We start from the raw sequence: 18,268 nt of genomic DNA, 5'->3' as shown, positions 1-18,268 counted from the left end.
TTGGCAATTTTCCATTGTGTTCCTGCAGGTGATGGTAGTAGACATTGTAAGCACGCCACTGTATGTGACGATGTCTCTATTTAAGGTGATAATGCTCATCAAAAACCTGATGGTTTTCACATCCATGACCAGATAAAGTGGGAGGGATGTTTTAAAAATTTCTCCCTGCATCCTTTTAACCAGAACAGGTTCTGTAGTCAGGCTGAGTGGAACCTTGCTTCACAGTCAATTAGCAAGAACAGGTTGTCTGCTGGTGTTTATTCCCAGTGATTTTTCCCATGAGTGTACATGAGGGATTGTAACTCTAGATTATTTTAGAGGGTGTCTCTCTAAACGGTGTCAAGCAGCAATTCTGCAGGAAGTGCACAACCAGAACCAGAATGACCAGAATGACCTTTATTATCCGTAGGAAAAGTCTGTACTGCACGGAAACTGGATGCAGCTTATTGACCTAATTTTCCCCCACTGGCCTTTTTGAGCATGGTTTTGAGCAGGCCTATAAAAAAAAAGCAGAGTAAAATATATAATCCACCTGGCGCTAAATACACACTTTCCTTCTCGGAGTCACTGGAGATGTCAGCAGGTGACCCTCATGTAGAATGATATGCCAAATCCCACTACCAGCTCAACCCTGGCACTGCTCAGACTGGGACAAACACGTTGCAGACACACGCCGGTCTGATTTAAATTTCCTGCAGCTATTTCGTGGCCGTGACTGATTTGAGGTGTGCAGAACACTGCCTAGCTTTTAGAGATAAAGTGTGGAGATAAAGCTTAACACCTGCATGCGATGCCAAAGGCTTCCTTATCAAAGTAAGAGCAGGTACAACGTAAAAAATTGACAGCCAAAACGCTGCTTTTATTCATTTTTTTGCAGAATGTCATCTCACTCAAGTATTTCAGCTTAATGTGCCCCCCCCCCGAACGCAAGGTCATTGACAAGTCAACATCTACTGGGTTGTCAGACAGAAATACACACCTACAAAAAAGGGATGGTAAAATGTTGGCTACAGAAAAGCGATCATTTCTGATCATGAAAAAGATTTATAGTGAAGACCTGGTGAGATGCTAAGGAAGGTGCAATGAAGACGCCATTTGTTCCTCAAGATATTAAGAGGAATTGTTTCATTCAGTCTGAATGTATTACTATTTACTTTAGAAATGATGAATGAAGAGTGATTAGAATATACATTATGGGTATACATTAGCATTAACAGATATTGTTGCTTTTTATTTTGGCATGTATTTAAGAATAATTTTTGCATAAAATGTACTGCCATTTTCCTGAATGGAACAGGCCAGGGGGATAAAAATGGACTCTGAATCGACCATCCTTTTCTTCACACACGGTGGGATTGCTTCGGAATCTGGGGTTAAATGTCTCTGCATGTAGCAATGTTCAATGCGTTACGTGATTAGAATCTGCTATGTGTGAATATTCATGAGGGGGCGGGGGCATGGCCTCAAAACAGGGAGACCTGGGTTCAATTGGTGACAAGGGCTCTGGCAGCTTCCCCCTGCATACCACACACTACATACGGTTTCTGAAAACGACGGATGGATGTATGAATATTCATAAGTCAAAAGGACATTACACATCAAGCCCAGCGACGCTTATTTAGAAGCAACGCTGCTGTGAGAAGAAGGTTGCTAAAGTGCCATGTTTAACATGGCTGTTCCTCCTCAGCATTTTAAACAGAGGGGTTTTAGAGACAGGAATGGATGTTTCGAAAGGGATGGTGCATTTTGAACGAAAAAAAAAAACATTGATAGTTGGATGGTCATAGGAGTACATATCGTCATTTGGAAAAAGTGTACCAGGGGCATGGAACAGTATTCTTGATCCTGTGCCTGGAGCAGGGGGTCTGAATGTATTTATAAGAGGTGAGTCAATGTATTTTTTTAACATATTATTGCGTTACCGTTATCGCGTTACCCTCTGCATCATTGTTCTGTGACGGGACATAATATTTCTGTTGACAAACCGATTTCCCCTGAGGCATCAATAAAGAGATTACACCTCCCAAAAAAGATTACCCAGCTGACCAGGGGTGCGTCTAGCAGACAGTTAACGGAGGCACCAGCAGATGTCCACGCCTGACTCCTTAGTTTTTGACTTTGGGAAAGTTGACCCAATGTGGACATGTACGAGAAGGAGTTACTGAGGATGAAAAGTGCAGCTTGGCCATGCCTCACAGACACTGACAGATGGCAGCGCCACTGGGCTCCAATTTCATGATCCAGAAACCACGCCACATCAGGACAATGTGTGTGCCACACAATGATCAGTCGGCCTGCACCAACTGTGTAATGACATCAATCATAGAGGGAAATTGTGATGTCCCCATTAGAGCTGTATTCAGGCCTTAAAAGTTACGCCCAACCTGGCCTGAGCTCGATGAACCAGTATACAGCATGATGGTGGGGGCAGGCCAAGCTGAAGTGAAGTGATTGTCACCTGTGATACACAGCAGCACAGCACACGGTGCACACAGTGAAATTTGTCCTCTGCATTTAACCCATCACCCTTGGTGAGCAGTGGACAGCCATGAGCAGTGTGTGGGGACTAGTGAAATGAATAATAAATGTGCAAAGTAAAATAGTGCAAATACTGCTGTGCAAATTGGAACGGTGCATTAATAGCTAATATTACAGATAGACAATATTACTCAATATAACACAGGTAGAGCCACTCCAGAGTGGAAAGTCCCTGAATGTTCAGGTGTCTGATGGCCTGTGGGATGAAGCTGTTTCAGAGTCTTACATTGAGGGGCCAAATGCTTCGGTAGCTTCGGTAACCCCTTTGAGGTGATAGGTCAAGTTGGAGGTTGGGCTAATACGTCAAGGACGGGTGGCAGAGCAAACAGTTTTTGCTTTTGTTGCCAGTGCAACCAACATCCTTTTTTCGCAATTTCTCCTTTTAATCTAAATGAATCCCCTGATCGCATCACAAGTGAGAGCCCAAGCCTGTGTAAAATGACTAATCCAAATTCAATTATGCCCGAACCCGACCCGGGCAATGATGTTCAGCTCTAATCACCACAGTATGATGTCATCGTTTGTGAAACATGGCAAATTTGATCTTTAAGATGGAGCAGTGTCACAAACATTGAATGTGACAGGGCTGGTATTAATATTGTAATTTTGTGGCGATAACCTATCATCCTGTTTGGAGAGTTGGTCTTGGCTGTGGGTTGAGCCCAATTGCAGACATACGCAGGTGAGTTTCATATTCTTATCTGTGACGTCATTGACTGGGAGAGGAATCTTCGATCTGTGCTGGTTTTATGTTGTGGGAATCACCTATTTCCGACTTCCCACATCGTCCCTTGTTGAGTTATGTCACTTCAGTGCTTTTAACGTCAGAGAAATTCACTCTGGAACCTGTTTCAGAAAATAAAAGTTAGGGGCCCTGTCTCTGTGTGGACGCAAGACCAGATCGGATAAAATTTTTTACAGTTTTAGAGAAAAACATTCATGTGTTGATGGGGCCTCACAGGGAAAGCAAATGTGAAGGGAAACGAGTTGGTTGGATGTAAATGGATGAATGTTGCGCGTTGAGAGGTAGTGTAGGTGAGCAGTTAGGCACCGTCTCTGTTGTGCAGTGTCAGAAAATAAGAGCAGAATAAGCTTACTGGTTAGTCATTAGGCAAAAAGTGGTTGTGTAGGACTGTTGACTCTGCCTATCACTATGTACAATTAAAAATCTCTAATTTCTTCCTTCAGGTCCGGCAAAAACTCATGGAATAACTCATGTTATTCCAATATGCGCATATACACAGCTCTTTTGATTTATGTCATTTATACATTAATATCATTTATGGTTAAAATGTTTCCACATGTCAGATTTAACGTAATAGCTTCCATTTCTCGCTCTAATCAAAATACACCACCTGATCGCTCATTTACAACGCAAGTCTGAGTCTTGTGTAAAATGATTAATTAAATTTCAATTAAACATGAACTTCACCGAGCCAAAAATGTTCAAAGATGGAGCAGTTTTACCAACTGTGAATGTGACAGGACTGCTATTAATAATGCCATTTTGCGGTGATAACTTATCATCCTGTTTGGAGATTTAGTCTTGCCAGTGGCCACAATTAATATACAGTACAGGTTTTATTTTCATGACCATTTACATTGGTAGATTATCACTGAAGGCATCAAAACTATGAATGAACACATGTGGAGTTATGTAATTAACAAAAAAAGGTGAAATAATTGAAACATGTTTTATATTCTAGTTTCTTCAAAATAGCCGCCTTTTGCTACTGTATAATATTTAACTCAGAATGATTTAAATAGTAATATAAGCAATATTTATTAATAATGTGCACACAAATATTAATATTGTGCACACAAAAATTAAACTGTCCATATCGAGTGTATGTGTAATTTTGGATGGTTTAATAGTTTAGCTCCTACCCTATTTATTGCAAGTCCCTTCTCATATGGTGCAATATAAAATAATTTCAGTTTCGAGTGGACACATCTACACCTTCTTTATGTATATATTTATATATGTATGTTCTGAGCCACTCTGAGGTGCAGCCTCTTTGAATGTCCCTCTGGATTGAAGTGCCTGCTAAATAAATAAATGTAAACATAGGTCATCAAATATCAAATAGCAGTGGGGAGATATTTGCATGTTTTGATTGACATGCAGTGAATGGAACCATGTGCTTCTAATTGTAACCTCAGATTTAACCAACTCAAGGACCACTGAAGTACACATGAAATGCACATGAAGTAACTTTAATTGCACTGCTTCAAATAGCATTTATCAGAATAAAACCAGAGTTCCAACATTTACTTCATTCAAATCAGGGGATTACCCCTGTCATTCTTAACCAGGTGATGCACAGCGGGAGCTGGAAGCACAGAAGCATAGTTATGATAAAGTAATTTCCTGTTAATGTAAAGCAATATCAGTCTTCTGGAGACTTCAGCTGTTTCCATGTTACAATTACCCTCCACAAGCCACTGCAGTTACAGCCTCAATCATTTACATACATTTTTTTTTATTTCATTCACTGCAAACGAGCAATTCATACTAAAGCACGTTTTGTGGGCTGCATAACATTTCATCCCTCACGCTTATTTTGACATTTTCTGTTTGTATTTCATTGGATTTGTCACACCAATTCTCCACCAACTGTGGATTTCCTATTTTGACCAAAGATACTTACCATGCCATGTGCACGAGCATTCGAAATGAGTCTTTGTGAAATAAAGCACTCCAAATGTCTACACTCACATTTTGCGCTGGTGGATTGGAACCAGCTTGCAAGGAGCAGTAGGCAATTTACTGAAATCTGCATTTGAACTCAAACAGGTTTTCCATCAGTATTACAGTAGTGTGCTCGTAAAGTGGGGCAGTGGTGGCCTAGCGGACCCGTAAGGTTGTGGGTTCAAATCCCGAGCTCCCAAGATGCCACTGAACAAAAGTACCATCCCCCACACACTGCTTCCCTCATGACTGCCCACTGCTCAGTAAGGGGATGGGTTAAAAGCAGAGGACACGTTTCGCTGCTGTGCTGCAGTGTTTCACTTCACTTTCACTTCACTAAAGGCAGAATCTGCTCAAAACTCGTGTCCTGTCAGGCATTCACACTGTCAGACTGAACATGGCTTTTGTTGAGGATTGTTGAGTGTTTCACGACACGCCATCGATGTCGAGGTTGGACACGGTAAGGCAGCCATTTTAAATTCCCCCGGCTCTGACCTTGTGTGAGAAGTTTGCCTTCCCTCCCTACGTAGCCAAGGCTTTCCTCCGTGGAGACTCGAATTATCCGTAGTTGCGAGTATATGAGTGAATGGTGTATGCGTGTGAGTATGAGCCCGCCCTAGGTGACTCCCCACCCTGAGAGGCGGTGACCCTGAAAAGTGATTATGGAAAGCGAGTGAGTGAGAGATCCTGAGTGTTATGGGACAGACAAGTCAAGTGGAAGACCCCAAAATAATTTCACCTGTGCTGAGCTAGAGGATCTGACAGCCATCTTCAAAAGTCACGCTTGGCAAGGTGGACTTTAGTGGCAAATGGGTTTATTCAAAAGTGAAATTAAGTTTTTTTTTGAAAGGGGACACAATATCCTTGACGGTCCTGACGGCTTCCAACGTTGATCGCGCCGAAGTTTGTGACAAAAGACTCCATCCAGGAGAATAACGGCACTCTTGAAAGTCATTGTGAAACACAGCACTGCATATGGATGGTCTTTTCTTTTGGTGGTGGGAGGGGGGGTCCATGGTCTTAAACACTCGATGAGCCGATGAACAGCCTGTTTCAGATTAAATGCCATTTTCAATATATTGCCTACTCTGTATTTTACTCGTCTTTTTTTTTTTTTGGCATTTCTACCTACAAGTGAAATATGAAATGCAAATGCTTTCCCAAAACATTTTGTTCAGGAGTGTCTCTGCACCCTTCACTGGCAGACAAAGCAACTTTTTACATCAATCTCAGTGCACCCCTTCCTGCAGCCTAATCCAGAACGCTTACCTGTCAGTAAGAGTAAACATTAACACTTATCTCAATGCTCTCAAGGCGCTCTCGTGCACAATCATCTGTGCGCCTCCCGCCCCTTCAGCGCACCGTCGGGGACTTTAATCTGCGAACACCTGTGTGCCTGCTACACATCCGCCGGCTCCTTCTCCAAACAAATCTATTACGGTTACTTTTCAGGACGTGAGTATGTCTGCCGGAGTCACTGAATGGGAAGCATCTTGGAGGACAAGGGGCCAGGTGCACGAGTGACTCGTCCCCTGGCGCCATTTCAGATAAGTCACTCAGCACTGTTTGTGACTTTGAGGCATTTGTTTCCTTGTCACCGAGTGTGTGGGGGCGTGACAAAAATAGTGACGCTAGAGAACTAAGAGTTGTGTGTTACACTTTCAGTCTTATTTTTGCCATGTTTTTTTTAATCTGAGGGCAGTGGTGGCTTAGCGGGTTGCCGGGTTCGAATCCCAAGCCGTCATTGCTGCCCACTTCTCACCAAGGTTAAAAGCAGAGGACACATTTTGTTGTGTCACCGTGTGCTGTGATTCACAATGATAATCACTTTACTTTCACTTTTTCACTTTTGAAAGCTATTTCAAAACAGGGACAATTTAGAATGTAAACTACTTAACTACTTATTGTTCAACCATGTTTTTACCCCTAAATGTATCTAATTCACAATGTAAATTCACCTGAAGGTCACACATGTGAAAAAGCTATTGTGCCCTTCACAGAAACAGCTTATCGTAGGGATTTTTCAATGGGTCTCTGACTGGTGCTGAAACCACTCACATACACAATATAAATTGTGATATATAAAAAAAAGTCATCCCCAAAAATATTTCAAGGCGGTTCCAAAACATTGCTTTGTCTAGGACATCCCCAAAATGCTATTTCTTCTTTCTGCCCAGTCTCTGAGAGATTGAAGATAACATGTTTCACAGTTAGTATGATAGTATGAGGTTTTTCTCATAAGAGTCATCCTGTGATATCATTTCCTGTGATAAAACTTCAGGGTTCTTGGAAACTTCAAAAGATCTACTCTCTGCTTGAATTTGTCAGTCATTTTTAAATGTATGCAACTTCAGAGATGATTTATTTCAAATCCTTTGGAGATCTTTTTTAATCCCTCACAGGCAACCACATCTTTAGATCTCTGCGTGATGATACTGCCCTAGTAAGACAGGTTCCACCTGCATGGCCACCATCTCCTAACCAATAGCACCTAATAGAACATGCCTGATTCCAGATTTAGGAATTATGTACACAGTTCCATGTAACTGGTCTGTTTTTGGTTTATTTTAATAGACCACTATCATATCAATGGAGTCAAGTTTTAATATTTTTACTCATGACACTGGTTGGTGAAACGGAGGGGTAGCTAATCTCCAGGCAGACAAATTTTGTCGACGTTTTGTCAGTTTGCGCTCTGATAAGACAGGGTACCGTACCTGTTTTGGGGTTATCACTCTGGCCAGGTGAGGTTGGAAAGTGCTCCGTCTGTCTGTAATGGTCTCGCCATGTCTAATTTCAGGCAGTTCTTCATCTGAACTCATATTAAACACACACACAAGCACAAAATAGGTGTTAGACTTTTGCTATACCATGGCTAACCAGACCCGCAAGCTGTTTTCTTCTGCACTCTAGAAAGTATCCCCTCAAAACAAAACTATTTCAATTGAAATGTTAATCTGATTTTACCCAAATTAAGTAATGTAAAACCAAAGGCATTCAAACCTGTTGTAAACAACGTGCCCTGCAGTCATGGTTTATAAATGAACTTAATTGAATTGCATTTTTGTTATTTTTCTTCCCATCAGACTTCACCAAACATAAGTCCCAGAGGCTTGGGAATTTCAAATCATCACTCTAGCTTCTGCATCACGCTTGATAGGAATATGGCAATATAAGTCAGGCCTTGGCCAAAATATGTCAATATCTCACTCGGTTTCTCTTCAATTTCCACAATATGGCCATGAAATGACATATCCAGAGCTTTACACTCCCATCATCACTGTGCTTGGTAAGGATAACGCACAGTGTGCAGCTGCACAGGCTTATGCCAGCCACAGTGCTTAGCACTGGTGCCAAAATATTGGCGTCTAATAATAGAGTCTTCCTCCACATGGCTTTAGGGTTTAGGCTTCTTGGCACAGTCGACAGATGAGATGTCACTTTAGGGTGTACAAAATGACAGAAACGTCCGAATGGTGACAGATCTCTTTAGCCTCACCTCATTTCGGGATTCTGCGGGATACGTTTAAAAATGGTACATTATGTCCATTACATAAAAATGGACAGAAATAATTTGAGACTCTCATGCACAGTACAGTGACTGATTTGATTAAAATGCGATTCATTGAGCAGATAGTCTGTTTAACGCCTCATCCTTCATGCTCCTTTAACACTCCTGTCAAATCATTTTTTTGCTTTTAATATGTTTCCTCAGAATTAACTTTTAGTTTGCAAAAATGTTGTACTGCCTATTAATAGCCTATATATTACATGTCCATTTTCATTTAAAAGCACGTGGAAGGACACTTTTGACTGCCATCCGGGGATCATGTTTACTGAACGTACCCCCCTGGCGATCGGTAAACAGGTAAGTGTTCTGTGTGTTCTTCAGCGTGCTGTAGTCTAAAAAGGCGTCCCCGTCGTCTTCTTCCTCAGTCATCACTGTCTTCCTTTCCTCGGGTCCTTCTGCTTGGGGACACACACGCACACCCACACACATTCAGAACCACCTATCAACACTTTGCCAATCACAAAGAGATTTGTCAACAAAGTGAAATGATTTCAACACCCCTCCACCAGACAATTTCAAATGAAAGGAACCCTTTCTCCTGTCGTCCTGAGTTTGCACATATGGGGTCTGACAGGGAGAGAAACAGCACCTGGAGACACCAAGGGAGTGGAGATAATATGAGTTATAGCCTTTAAATTAAACGCCACCGCCAGCCATCGTACCCAAAGCCGTGCCCAGGTCTTCAAGCCCTGTGAATGACGTCTTATTTGTTGGACTTCTATTCATTCAGAAAGTTGCTTGGTCCACAGCGCTTTAATAAGTGCAGATTTATTCACATTTCAGTGCTGCAACTAAGTAGCTGTGCGTTTTTGTTTGATTACATTTTGCTTGAAGTGTTCTCTAGTAAATCACTGTGCCCTGACCTTAAAGAAATAACCTTTAATTCAGCTAAAGGAGAGAAGGCTGAAAAGGGTTGTTTTGCACTGAAGACAGGCAGCTTTCTCCGTAGCACTGCCTACAAAATGGCAGTGTCTCGGTTATATCACACACATGCACAAAAAAAAAAAAAAAAAAAAAGAAACATGCAGGAATTAAGGATGCGTTGGAACGCTTTAGGATGATATGGTTAAAAAGCATCAGCAAAGATTGAGGGCTGTTTGATCTTTGTATATGAAATGCATTAGGTCGTGAAGACCAAAGAGGGCCTCCGCAGAAATATAAGTGTCTTAAATTATAGCCCAAATGCTCTTCGCAGGTTTAATGAGGCAAAAAGGGACAGCGGCCGTGAGTGTGAGAGTGTGTGTGTGTGTGTGTGTGTTCGCCAAGCGCGGGTAGTGGTATGTCAGCGTGTGAAAACTGTGTGTATGTGATGTGTGGGCGTACTGGCAGTGGGATGATAAGCCCACACACCACATACACATACACATACACATACACATACACTGGTGCCGGCCTTTATTGGAGAGAAAACAGGAAACAGCGTTTAAATTACAACATGTCAGGATCTGGCTGGTGCAGCTAGACTGGCAACAATGGCTGACTTGAGCTCAACTCGGGTGCCACCTGAAAGCTCTCCCTGAAATATTCATGACTTCGGCTCGGTGACCCCTTTTGATCCTTCTGACAGGCGTGCGCCCTACAACACGACACATGAATATCATTATCATAATTAATGTGGAATCAACAGCAATGTTTGCATTCATCTGCACAATGGAGATGTGTAGACCCGTGTTTGTGTTTCGGGAGGGAAAATGGTTTCTTTTGACTTTGTATTAATTGCAAAAGCTGGCACCCTGGTACCTTTCACTTGACCATTCCATCAACTGTATTAGTCTGAACGTCAGGCTACCCCATACAAACTATTGTGGTTTTTGTGACAACCCGAAATGTTAGATGACACCACTCTTTGAAGAGGAGAAAAAGTCTTACAGCCAAGCCCTCTGGGGAAAAACAGAAACTACTGCTGGATGCTCTCAAAGCCCATCACATCGGGAAAACACAACCCCGTTTTAAAAAGCCTCTGGTGAATTTCATCACAACAAATTCTGCCCTCTGCAGAATTTACTGTGACCACGGCCATGTTATCATTATTTATCAGATCCTATCTATATAATCATGCAGCAAGCATTCAAAATTGTGGTGTGGGTGTAGCCGAGATTATATCGCAGCCTTATGGACTGGAATTTAGCATTTCAAAATTTCATAACACTGCGCAAGAAAGGCACACCAAGGGCCTTGTTTTCACGGCTCTGTAAGAGAGGCGGCATGTGATCTTTGCAGGACTTACAATGAAAAGACACAAACAAGAAAGGACTGCTTGCTAGTTATCTGTGTCTTGAAGAGACTGGACCCAGCACTTTTTGTTGGTGTGTCAGTATTTGTCACCCAAAACACAAAATGTAATGATGTTTTTACAAAAAACACCACCGTATCCTCCCTCTTCCATTTTAACAGTTTAGGAAATCATAAAAAATATATATAGTTTCCTCAAAAATGTATATCTTTATGCATGAGGTCGGGACTTATTTTAAAATAGAACACAGTAAAATCATGGTTCTGTAACTATACTATTACTAAAAGGGTCCCAATCTTATATTATTATTATTTTTTTTTTTTTAAATGAATTCAAAAAGAAATTTCTAAAGCAAAATTTCAACCTCAACCACAATAGTACATTAGAATGCTGCCGATATTGCCGCCTTCTTGTTTTCTTTACATTTTGTCTGTGGTGCTTTTCTGATCACTAGAGGGCAAAGTAAAACGTCCCTACTATTAACCACAGTAAATATAGCAAACTATTATAGCAAAGGGAAAGCCAAAATGTCACCATATAAGGGCACACGGTCTCAGTGAAGTGATTGTCATGGTGAAACACTGCAGCACAGCACATGGTGCACACAGTGAAATGTGTCGTAGTAGCCTAGCGGGTAACACACTCGCCTATGAACCAGAAGACCCAGGTTCAAATCCCACTTACTACCATTGTGTCCCTGAGCAAGACACTTTGCCCTGAGTGTCTCCAGGGGGACTGTCCCTGTACCTACTGATTGTAATTCAGTAGTAAATGTCTGTAAAGGTCTGGTAAATGTTGTACATTTAAATGTAAATGCTTTTAACCATCACCCTTGGTGAGCAGTGGGCAGCCCAAGGAGCAGTGTGTGTGGATGGTTCTGGATTTGAACTGATTACGGGTCTGCTTCCTGCTAGGCCACCATTGTCCTGGAGGATAATGCACTATATTTTTAAACCAAACAGGCAAATACATGACCAGCATTTTGATTGAACATTTTTGTAACATTTCTGTAAATGACACTTCTAGGTTTGGACAAATATTGGTGTCTTCATGGATTATTTTGTTGGTATGTATCGTTGATGTGTCATTAGCGTCAAAATACATGAATTATTTGTCCAACCCTAAACACTGCTGTGGCCTGGGAACTGCGATGGGGGCCAGCACATCACGGCATCTGCAGTCTGCGCCTGCTGCCATCCAAGCTGAGCGCCTAGGATTTCTCCAGCAAGCTGAACAAAACACCCACCAAAACTCAGCCGAACTTGTCATGTTTCAAGGCACAGGCATCGCATCTACCTGGCTGCCATTCAACCACACTGTGCCCTTACATCCCATAATCCCCCAAAGAACTGCAGCCAGCCGTGGGGTGGGGCGCACTGCACACAGGATATTTAGAGGCTCGTATTGCATCTTTGGAGGATTTGCAAGGCTTTGTCCTTGCAATCAACAAGGTCATGCAGCAGTCAGGGGAAGCCATTCCAGAGTATTACAATGACGGTAATGAGAAAGTTGAGCCGTATGTAACATGTATAGCTATGACCATCTAGTTTAATTCTGCATCACTTAGCTCCCGTTTGCCCTCATCGTTATGCTTTTATGTAATTAAATCATTTTAATAGGATAATTATGGAAGACATTAAGACTCACCTTCTTTCTCAAATGCTAATTGAATATCCATCTCGCCACTGTCAAATGAACCCACTGCTGTGTTCAAGCAATATGACAGCTCACAAGTCAGTTGGTGGGGAAGGGGTGAATAGTAATTATTCCTTTCATTAACAATTCCTAAACGGCTGTCTTTTCTCATCAGAGAGTTATTTGTGTCACAGTCTCTGCAATTATTGTTTTTTTTTTTTAAACCTGTCCTTCCAAAACCCTGTTTTTAATCAGTTATTTAAGTCCCTCCTACGCCTTCACTTCCCAGGCATCTAAGGAAAGTCCCGACGCTCCCAATGCTGCCCATACTCCCGGCCAGTTCCTGCAGCTCCTGCAGGCATCCGTCCTCAAAGGGTTTATCGCATCCTGGCGTGGTGGCTGCACAGCATACAGAAGATAATCAGCAGACCACCCCTCAGCAACCCCAGAGACGTCCCAGAGAGATGATGACAGACTGTAGTCACGCAGCACTGACATTTTTTCCCTTTCTTTCTTGTGGTAAGCGTCACAACAATGTGCACACGCACCAAAAGGTTCCGGCAAATTCTGATAGCACGGTCACTGTAATTGATCATTTTCTGGTCTGTACTTTCTTTATCATCATATTCTACCTCTATGACACTTTATGTTTTTTTCTTATCTTAATTCTAATTGACTTTGCTGTATTATGAACTATAGTTTTAGTTTAGGTTTTGTTTTTTTTTTTTCACCTCCATTTCCCTATGAAACCTAAGTATTTTCCTGAGAGCATCTCATTCACTGTACAGCGCATTAGCCAGTGTGTTGGTGGACGCAGATTAAACTACACAATAGGGCCACAAATAAAAAGAAAAACTGATATGGACACAATGCCTTTTGCACACAACATTTACAGGACAAGCGAGCCTTTTTCCCATACTAATAAAAGGTAATGAAACTAATGAAACATTAGCCCTATGGACCAAGGCGTCATATTAAAAAGGGCTTTTTCCTCAAAGAAAAACTCGCTGGCAAATTAACAGCCACTGCTATAAACATTCAGGTCACTTTTGGAGGCGTCATTAATATAATGCAATATTTTAGCCTCCGTTAAGAGCACTTTTTCCGGGCAGTGATTAAATCCTGCTTTGGTGCCTTCTTCAGCTGACTGACACCCAATGGAAAGAATAAAGGGGCTGTAGTTCCGCCCACCTCCATTTCCACAGCTTGCTTTGCAAACAATTTCACGTTAAAAAGCCGCCTAGATCAAAGGACTTTGTTCATAATGCAGTGAGCATGCGGACTACCATTACATTCAAAAGGAGAGGAAGGAGAAGAAGACAGAAAAGGTTTGACGATGTATTAGAACTGCTGATTTGTGCAGAGATAATTGGACGGCTGGGAGCGAGAGAGATCGCAACGGTTTTGACCACTAAGCATGGCAACGTTTCCATCTGTGCATTATGATTTTAAATTACAGGCAGACGTGTGATATGCAGTTGATCAGTTACTGAACCTTACTGATCAACTGCAATCTCTTTTTTTTTTTAAATGACATTTACATCCTAGGCAGAGGGACACAACTCAAAGGTTATTAATATGCAGTAACTAATAAAAGTTAGTTACTGTATATTACTATAACTAACTGTACTGTAAAAGTCGAAACAGAACAGAACTTCTTGCTTTGGAGTAGTGTGATTGTTGTGTAGTGATTGGAAGGTGGACAAGTCAATCAGTACAGTTCGAACGATGTCATTTGTCACTCAGTGATTGTTACCTATATCGCCATCTAGTGCACATCCTGAAAAGGCACATCAGAAAAGATAATAAATGAAAATATTTACAATATATGTTGCTGTTTGTTGAAGTGAAACAGGTGTTATTGTGCAAAAAAACGAATTCATAAAATAATGCAGAAAAATTATAATTTCCTTAAGTAGTGCTTTTTCCATTTTTTTTTTTTGGTCTCCAGCATCAGCCAGACATGGCTGTTAGATGTGGGCTAAACAAGAGTCATTTTGGCACTGTATTTTATAGAAGCGCCAGCACCATATTTCTCTTCTTTCCCTCTGGTCCAGCTCTGTAGACACTGTATCTTTAAATTTCATGAATCTGGCTCCGCAGTCTTCATCGTTCTCCCAGCTTGTTTTATGCTTGAGATACACGCCGCCAAACTGCCACCATCATGCTAGATTACAGGCGGAATGCAATATCATAAAAATTGGGAAAGTGGGGTTTCCAATTTTGCAGTCTGTCAGAAAAAAAATGGATCTTCCTTGCAAACCATTTTGATCTGGAAGTGCTGGTGTTGAGAACCAGGGTCGAACTGCCTTTTCAACATCGCTGCATGCAAAACTCATTTCACTCATTAATCCAGCTAAATGCACAGGCCAAATAATCTCCTGGTAAATTTCAGTCGTGGCCAAAGGTTTTGAGGTGACAAAAATACTAGCGTTCACAAAGTTTGCTGCTTCAGTGTTCTGGATCTTCAGTGGGTCTTTTTGTCAGTTGTTTCTGTGTTGTATTGAAGTATAATAGGGGCAGTGGTGGCCTAGCTGGTAAGGAAGCGGCCTCGTAACCAGAAGGTTGCCGGTTCGAATCCTGATCACTATTGCACCGTTCCTTATAACACGGTACTCCATCATGCTGGAAAAGTCATTGTTATTCACCAAACTGTTCTTGGATGGTTGGGAGAAGGTGCTGTCGGAGGATGTTTTGGTACCATTGGTCACCTGAACACAGCAGCTGATCATAAAATATCACCTTTTACTATGCTATTTGATGATCCGTTGGTCTTCTACTCAATTAACTATTCATAGTGACAAACATTTTAAGCAAGAGTGACACTGTAGCTGTCCTTGACACAATATCAAAAACTTTCTTCTTCATTTCCGGTGAAAAATACCAAAATAAATACCAAAACCATTCTGACATTGTATGTCTCATTCTCTTCTAAAAGAATGAACATTTACCCAATAATGTCTAGAATACACAATCATGACACATCATACAGATATCCACAAAAGCCCAAAATCAGATAATGCCACAGCACGAGAGCATAACTTGCCTGCAAGTGTACGTGTGTTCGGGACTCAGACATGGTCTCAGTGTTTAAATCTATATTGAAAACACATCTGTTTTCTCGGGCCTTCTGTTAAAATCCCAGACACAGTGTCGATTATTAAGTCCACTTAATTACACTGTGACCTAGTCAAGCACAGACACCTTAGCTAGGCTGTCCTTGTTAGGGTACCAGGCCACTATTACACTAGTGTACCATTATAGCCACATATTTCAGTATTAGTTGTACAATGCCACCATCTGCCTCTGCTTCTGTTTGTTCTCTCCGAGACACTGAATCAAGTGCACAGACAACCGGCAGACTCCAGTGAAGAGACCAACAGATGAATCCTGGTTCCTGGCAACTGCTAACGAGACGACTTAGCACGAAACGAACCAGAGGGTCACCATAGCCACCACCACCGTAACAGCTAAAGCTGCAGGGATCTTCAAATGGACCAATATCATTATAATGGACACGTAATGTACATCATGACTACTCAAAACCTACTCTGCACTGTCCAGTACCTACGATAGAGGCTCTATACTACACTTTGGACTTTTCCACCTCTACAACTGTAGGACTTTTTCTCTTATTGGACAAACCATCAAAAACCTGCACTGACACCAATTGCTCTCTGTACCACTCCATCCCAAGGTTTCTTCTCTCTCCTAGAGTTTATTTTGTGAGGAGTTTTTTTTTGTGTGCAGAAGGGTCAAGTGTGGGGGGTGTCAACGGTAGGCCCTGTCAAAGCCCATTGAGACATTCTGTATGTGATAATGGGTTATTTAAGAAATAAATTGTGTGTGTGTGTGTGTGTGTGTGTGTACCGCACCTGGATATGAGTTTAGAGACCTCTCAACAAGATGCTCCCGTATCTTCTCCACCCAGAGATAGAGGATGCTCTCTCCGGCATGTTCCCTAAAGTAAGGAAAGACATTATTACAGACATCTGACATCTACACACGAACTACACACAGTGCACAGAACAGTTCAAGCACTTTGAAATTGTGAAAAAAATATGATTAGGAAAAAAAATCTATTGTGGCTCAAAATGTAATTTGTGAAAGCAGAGAGTAGAATTTTTCCACGAATCTTTCAAGAATTTGCAATTAACAGGGCATTTTTGAAGGAGGATTGTGATATTCAGTCAAGAGTACAAATCCATTCAATTTTCATGGAAAAATTCTACTCTGCTTTCACAAATTACATTTTGAGCCACAATAGGGGGGCTGTCCCTGTTACTACTGACTGTAAGTCGTTCTGGTTAAGTGCATCTGATAAATACCGTAAATTTGCAAAAACGGCCTACGTGCAGATGCTGCGAGGTGGAGCGAAAGGGGGCTGAGGGGGATTACACATGGAGTGTAAGATAAGTTAAAAAAAAAAAAAAAAACATTAAAAAAAGCATAACCCATCCTGTGTCTCTACTGGAAATATATCCTTTAAACACGGTTATACTGCCCAGCCCTCATGTAAGTCACGGGATCAGAGAGGGAGCTGAATGAATTAATGTAAATCGTTATTACTCACACATAAATCTCCTCAAGGCTGTTTGACAGCTCCATTCTAGCAGGACCCCTTAACCAGCCGGCACTGCAAAAGCATCAGAAAACGCTGAATCCTTTTTGTAAAAGAGCCATTCAGTGATTACAGTAATTTTACTAACTTAATTTGATATATAGGTGGTGCTGCACTGGGGTAATCTTGGGGTAAAATGATCTAAAACCATATGGAAAGAAGGGACATTTCAGAATGAAAGTATAGTTATAGTTGATATTGTTAAAGTTGATAGATGCTGATATTACTTCCAACTGTAAAAAACACTTACCTGCAAACTAACAGTCCATTTTGGACGCTCCGAGTCATCTGATATGTTGATGCAAAATATCCTAGATGCTTCATCAATCACACACCACTCATCCCCATATATTGACGAAAGGGCTTCAATCTCATCAATCTACACAAGAACAAAATATGAAAATCTGTGCAGAGTCCAAGCTGGTGGGTTTCAGGCACACATGGTTTCAAGATGAAAATTGGGCAGTCAACTTTTTTTTTTTTTCCTCTCTCTCATTTTGAAGAGGGTGGAATAGATCCTTACGATAACATGCACTCCCAGCTACCACTATTTGCCTCTCAGACCTGATTTCTGTGGTGTACTTCAGAGAACTGAGAGCTCTACAAGGAGAGACCTCGGCCCGGCTAATATTTCAGCAAATTTGTGTCATTTAGACCTGCAGGGAGGAGACTGCGGAGTCTCCAGGCCAGGACCAGCAGACTGAAGGACAGCTTCACCCATCAGGCTGTCAGGAAACTCAACTCCCTCCCAGCTCTGCCCCCACTCCCCTCACTCCCCTCTTCAGCTCCACAAACTTTCTGAACTCTAACTCACACAAACTGACCATGCACCAGTCACTCTGTGCAGCTCTGGTCTGCCATCTACCTCACTTTCACTTCGTCACTTTAAACTTAAACTCTGTTGCACTATTGGTTTTTGCACTCTCCTGGTTTTGCACTCTCCACCATGTGCCCTTATTTGTATATGGTGTTTTTAAA

At 41.6% G+C, this 18,268-nt stretch overlaps 1 protein-coding gene across 5 annotated transcripts in view; it reads right to left on the bottom strand.

Moving 5' to 3' along the window:
* Positions 1 to 18,268, bottom strand: part of impact (impact RWD domain protein) — a 40,441-nt gene that overhangs the window by 19,509 nt on the left and 2,664 nt on the right. For 3 of the 5 annotated variants that reach the window (XM_029000093.1, XM_029000094.1, XM_029000091.1), the window contains exons 2-7: positions 17,541 to 17,669; positions 17,379 to 17,431; positions 17,243 to 17,305; positions 16,545 to 16,630; positions 9,077 to 9,199; positions 7,948 to 8,042 (exon numbers count right to left, since the gene is read on the bottom strand). In XM_029000093.1, the coding sequence (XP_028855926.1) occupies positions 7,948 to 8,042; positions 9,077 to 9,199; positions 16,545 to 16,630; positions 17,243 to 17,305; positions 17,379 to 17,431; positions 17,541 to 17,669 (549 nt within the window). Of the gene's footprint in view, positions 1 to 7,947; positions 8,043 to 9,076; positions 9,200 to 16,544; positions 16,631 to 17,242; positions 17,306 to 17,378; positions 17,432 to 17,540; positions 17,670 to 18,268 lie in introns of those variants that run through there. The other 2 variants (XM_029000092.1, XM_029000095.1) reach the window with 2 other exon arrangements.

Source organism: Denticeps clupeoides, chromosome 13 (genome assembly GCF_900700375.1).
Source record: "Denticeps clupeoides chromosome 13, fDenClu1.1, whole genome shotgun sequence".
In the NCBI taxonomy this organism is placed as follows: Eukaryota; Metazoa; Chordata; class Actinopteri; order Clupeiformes; family Denticipitidae; genus Denticeps; species Denticeps clupeoides.
The sequence above is the reverse complement of the archived record's forward strand: the minus strand, read 5'-3'. Positions and strand labels throughout refer to the sequence as shown.